A 6,000-nucleotide genomic window follows, 5' to 3' on the forward strand; every position below is an offset into this window, starting at 1 on the left:
TTATTTCGAGTTTTTGAAGCTGCATTTGAATTCCTCGGTCAATATGGTTGGTTGTAGAAAGGAATTTCTTTAGTATTGCTCTATGATTATAATTCTGGTTATCAAATGAACCAGAAAGGATAAGTGGAAAAAGACAAAAAAAATAATTTTAATTCAGAATAGAAATTATGAAACTACATTTCCCATCATTTGTGTGCAGCTATTTGAGTTTGTAAAATAATTTTAAACACGGAGGGAAACATCTTACTTAAAAAAAAAAATAACCTGGCATGTTAAATGGCAATTTTTCATTTGTATACTGTACTGTCCTGATTAAAGAAACAAGATGTAACAGGTGTATTCATGAACTAAAAAGATGCTGGAAAGTGGAAAGTTTTGTATCTTGGACAAAGTCAGGCTGTTTGCAGACTTCAGACTTCTTAATGACTAAGTGGTATCCTTCTCTTCATAGCTCTCTTGAAGAAAGTGTAATAGCAAATTTCCCAAAAGTGTCAAACAAAAATTTTTTTGTCAAGTTTTTTTTTTAAATTTAAATTTTTAAAAGTTATGGTTAGGGATTGTTATTCTGAAAATGTGAAATGCACAACAGTAATAACATTTCCTGTTTGTTGGCACTGATACAGTGCTACATTAACATTTTAGAACAAACTATACTTCTTTCTGGGTGGATAAACTTACCTGTCTCTCTAGAGACCTGCATAAACACTTACCTCTGCACACACAAACACACACATACACTCACTCACCAGTCCTGAAGCAAAGAACACTGCCAGCAATGCGAGGCAGGTTCCCATGACGATCAGCAGCAGGAACACGATCAGCGGATGCTGCTGGCTCATTCGGTAGTAGGACTCGTACAGCCAGTCCTGGGGCTTCTCACCCTCCACGCACACCTCGCCCTGGAACCCCGGGAACCCGTCTCCCAGGCTCTCAGGCCCCTCGGCACCCTCGCCGCCATCACTCTTCTCCAGCAGGTAGCGTCCTCGGGTCCACAGAGCCTCCTGCCACATAGGTAGCTGCCTCTGGAAGGACAGTCCTGCTTTCTGACTGACCCAAACACTTTCTCCCACCTTCCTCGTTGCCCTCAAAAGTCCACCTCCTCCTCCTCCTCTTGTTGATTTTTAAAAAAGTTTGGTCAGCAGTGTGGGATAGATGGACAGCTGAGTGATAGACAGTCAACTTTTCAGCTGCTCTGGTTTCCCTGGCATCCTCTGCCGCTCCCTCCGCTCGAGGCGACAAACTGAGTCAGGACAGTGTGAAATCCAGTCTTCCTCCCTTTCCTCCACCTCTTCCTCTTCCTCCCAGAGAAGGTTGTCAGCGACTGAAGAAGAGAGATGAGACTTCACTTCCTTTCTTCTTGCTTCTCCTTCTTGTTTGCTCTTTATGTTTGGTCAGGCTGCCTCTGCTTACTGCTCTGCGCTGTGCTTGCGATGAGGCAACATGTTAGTCTGCTGAGGTGCAGATGAGAACTGAGGGAGAGAGAGAATGTGTAGAACTGGGAGGGAGAAGAGAGAGTGAGAGGAGAGAGGGTGTGCACCAATGTGTGTGGTGGGGAGAGCTAGCGGGTAAAAGTGTGTGTGTATGTGTGTGTGTGCTGTACCTAGCAGAGCGAGTGGATATGTGAGAATAGTGATGTGTGAGATTAGCTAATGTGGAGAGAACTGGTATATGACTCAATACTGTGTGTGTGTGTTAGTGAGTGTGTGTGTGTGTGTGAGTGTGTGTGTGTGTGTATGTGTTTGCAAGGTACAGAAAAAAGGTTTAGAAATTTACATAAGAGGGAAGCAGCAGACAGTGTGAAGTTGGCAGGAGAGCGGAAGAAGAAAAACTGCTTGTCAGCGTGTGTGTGTGTGTGTGTGTGTGTGTGTGTGTGTGTGTGAAAAACAGAGAGAAAGTGAGCGAGAAGGGTTGTAACAGCTGTGCCGAACCAAGAGGAGCAGCAGTCTGGAGGGAAAGAGAATAAAATGCCATCCAGCAGCGGGCGATAAGCTAAAAAGACAGGCAAGAAAAATACACAGACAAGGGGGAATGATGGGGAGGAAGAGGAAGAAGAAACAAAGTCAGGAAGGAAAAACCTCAGGAGACAGAGAGAGTGTGGGAGGAAAAAAGATCGGTGCTTCAAACGGGGAAAAGGAGAGGGAAGAGAGAGCTGGTAATGAGTGAAAGTTTGAGAGCGACAGTGTCTATGTGTGTCAGCTGGTGGGAGTAAAATAAGATCTGACGAACCAAAATCCCAATATTCCTCTCCTCCTCCTCCCAGCTCTCATTTCTCTCTCCCTTTCATTTCTGCTTCTGTTCTGCCGCATCAGGTTCCCTCTCTCCCCTCTTTCCATGCTACATGTGATGCACTGTGAAGTGTGAAAATGGCCGTGCCACTCCAATGTGTCAAAGCCACAGTTTCCCCTTAGCACGCTAACCAGACAGCGAGAGAAAGAGAGAGTCTGTATGGTGAGGACAAATGCACACAGAACTGAAGGTCATCTTTAGAAATAGTCTTTACATTGTCAGATAACAACTGAGTGTTGATTTTATCTACTGGAAGTGAAGGCAACAGAATAAGCCTCTGTCTCAGAGCACCAAAAACTACAAATAGGCATAAGCAAAATAAGAATTAGATAACAATTAACTATTAAAATTCTCACAATTAAAGTGAGAAAATGTTGAAGTTCAGCAGGCAATGTTTTCTCTGGTCAATATCTTACTTTAGCATGTTAGCAGGTGTTCAGCCTCATCCAAATACAGCTGAGGCTGAAGGGAATGTCATTAGTTTTGCAAGTATTTGGTCATAAACCAAAAACAAGAAAACTTCAACTTGAAAAAGTTCACCTGTACTTGAGAATTCATTCTCTCAGGACCTTTTATGCCTCCGTTCTATCCTATCATTCCACACAAAAGCAAAAATGTTTGGCTCTTGAAGGATCTGTACAGAATTTCATGGCAATCTATCCATCATTTAGGCTGAATGAACAGACCAAACCAACAGACCGACCGATATTGTCATTCCTGCTGCTAGCTTGGCAACGCAAATGCAGTTTTGGCAGTGTACTTACAGTGTTTGTGTTCTCTTGATTCAAATGATTGCACACATGATGTAATCAGTACATAAATGAAAAGGTCCTGAGGGCGGATTATTACAACAAGGACACCTGGCTGTACCATCTTTCATGTCATTCCAACTGTCAGTTCCAATCCCTTCAGACAGTCAATATAATTTTGAAAATTCGAAAAAGAAACAGCAGGTGTATTGTGAAACTCTAATCAGAAATATGTGAGAAATCATATGTAAGGAATAGACATATGAATAAACTTACTCTGGGATTCATAGCTTCTGGTTCCTGGAGATTACTGAATATATTGAGTTTCAGTTACTGAATCAACAGCAGTACAAATAGCAAGAAATTCAAACCCGAGCTCAAAGCCGCTGTGGTCACTCAATGTTCTGGAGGAAGAAAAGGATGCAAAGAAAGAGATATCTCATATCATATTCAGAAAGAGTGCAGCGCAGGGAAATCAATCACTGTGAAGAGAGTTACACAGTCAGAAATTCATAGAGAATCACCATCCAACTGGGTAACATTATGATGATAATGAGAGTGATAATGATAATGGTACCCACATCATCGTGTCCCTCTGTACATTAACCCTCAAGCTACAAAACACATTTTTCAACTACACGTTTTGTCAGTGACCTCTAAAAAAAGGAGTATCTTGTGTTAAGCATATTTTGAATACTAAGAGAAACCTCCATGCAGATCAGTAATAACTGCATATTTTTGATTAAAATACTGTCAGCAGTGTTTAGTTGTTGATGTTTATCTAACGACATACATTGAATCAAACAAGCATTCGACAAATTTGTGACCACTGGAGGGCAAAAATGATTCAGTACCAATTCTGGGTTTTTAGATAACGTATTTCCAGGAGCAACTGAGTAGCCTCCTTTACTATTCACCTTGTACACCACAGACTGTCCGTACAGCTCTGGGTCATGCCATTTGCCAGTTTTCTGATGACTTTGCAGTGGTTGGATGTATATGTGATAGGTGCTAGGAGGAGTTCAGAACACCAGTGGATGATTTTGTGGAGTGGGCTGGAAGAAATGATCTGCTTCTGAACGTAGCCAAGAAAATGGAGATGGTGATTGACTTCAGAAGGAGGCAGAGGACGGCCCCACAACTCCTCCGGGAGAGGATATTGACTTGGTGGAGCATCTTGGTCTCTGCAACAACAACAGAGTGAAGTGGAAGACCAACACAGAGGTTATACATAAGAAGGGGATGAGCAGACTCTATTCATCCTACCGCTTGTGATCCCAAAAAAGTTGGGACGCTGCGTAAAGTATCATTTGTCTCACAGAGTGGGGAACCTCGGCCCATCCTTGCTGGTAAATAGCCTTTCGAGGACCCTTTCATACAGTCATGATCCTGTCACCTGTTCCCAGGGAACCTGTTTACCTGGAGATGGTTCCAAACTGGTGTTGTTGGAGCAGTACACAGCTTTCCAAGTCTGCTGTTGTCCTTGTCCTAACTTGTTAACGTGTTGAAACATGTTGCCAGCAGAAAGAAGAAAATATTTTCAAAAATTAATGAAACTGATGAGGTAAAATAGCCAGTATATTGTCTTTGTACTGCTTTCAAATGCACATGTGTCTAAACAGCTTCACAAATGATCACATTCTGTTTGATTTATGTTTACACAATGACCCTACATTTTTGGAGTTCTGTACTGAGCTGTGTTTATTTTTCTGTTGATAAATATTTCTCTCTGCTTGTGTTGATGTGTCCAGTTTAATCTGGATAAACAACAAGCTTTCTTTGTGATGAGGGCCAATTTTGCTTATGTTAGCATGGTAACGCCACAGTATTATTTACAATGATGTTTCCCCTCTAGATCAATATTTTGTATTTGTACTTTAGAGTTAACTGCCAAAACTGTATAGTATAATAACTGTGCATTGAGTTAGTGTGTAATTTATTGCATTATGATGAGGCTAACATTTTTCTAACATGTTAAGAAACAGTTGCATACCTCCATGTTAAATTAACATATAAATTAACATTCTGGAGCAGAGTCTATAGCCAACAGACAACAGTAAGATTCAGGGCCTTTAGATTGCTGGGTATCCAATTTTCTTCACCCACTTGTCTTACTCCAGCTCTCTCTCTCTCTCTCTCTCTCTCTCTCTCTCTCTCTCTCTCTCTCTGTCGTTTGGCTTGCTTGAAAAAAGTGGCTGCCAACATTTTTGTATAACTAAAAGTGATTAGAGCTACATTGCAGGCTGTTGTTTGTCACTGGGTTTGATCTAGTGTCAGTATAAAAAAATGTCCCTATACATTGGTTTAAAAAACAATTCCATATCATAACTCTGAGTAATCTATAGTTCAATCAATGTCGAGACAATCAAAACCCCACATGAGACAACAGCAGTTAGACACTAAATACTCTGAGACAAGGGAAAACAAAAACATAAATGGCTGTAAATAGCAAGATAGCAAGCATAGATATCAGAGCAGGTGTAATGATTAAAAAAACAAAACAAAAACAAAAGCAAACTCTGCAACAATTCAAACAAGTAGTGTAGAATTATTACACATAATTTACCACAGTGTATCACTCAGCTCACTTATGTGAACTTGAGTAATACAGTATACTACGGTTCGAAAAAGTACGCTATGGATTTTATATGCTTTCCATTTGAACAACAGCACTAACAGCAATCTAAAAATATGACACATATTTGGCTATTCTGAACTTCTTGAGGCCTGCTGCTCCAGTGGTTAATCAGAAAAGGATCAAGTTCTCAGTGTCAGTAAACTCCTGAATGTAAAGCAGGGCTCTGCTGGATCAGACTCCTTGGAAGAGCCAAAATCCAAATATTTATTTTAGTAACAGGAAAGACGGCAACAAGATAGAAGGGATGACTGACGCCAGGAGTCACTCATCGTAATAACTCAGATTCCCCCCGACAAGCTGATAGCTTTATGACATGTAGTGTGATGT

At 41.1% G+C, this 6,000-nt stretch overlaps 1 protein-coding gene across 3 annotated transcripts in view; it reads right to left on the reverse strand.

The window, feature by feature from the left end:
* Positions 1-1,728, reverse strand: part of adcy2b (adenylate cyclase 2b (brain)) — a 39,157-nt gene extending 37,429 nt beyond the window's left edge. For 2 of the 3 annotated variants that reach the window (XM_046417853.1, XM_046417852.1), the window contains exon 1: positions 747-1,728. In XM_046417853.1, coding sequence (XP_046273809.1) covers positions 747-1,010 — 264 coding nt within the window. In that variant the 5' untranslated portion in view covers positions 1,011-1,728. The remainder of the gene's footprint in view (positions 1-746) is intronic. The other variant, XM_046417854.1, reaches the window with a different exon arrangement.
* Positions 1,729-6,000: the final 4,272 nt, after the last annotated feature.

Source organism: Scatophagus argus, chromosome 17 (genome assembly GCF_020382885.2).
Source record: "Scatophagus argus isolate fScaArg1 chromosome 17, fScaArg1.pri, whole genome shotgun sequence".
Lineage (NCBI taxonomy): Eukaryota > Metazoa > Chordata > Actinopteri > Scatophagidae > Scatophagus > Scatophagus argus.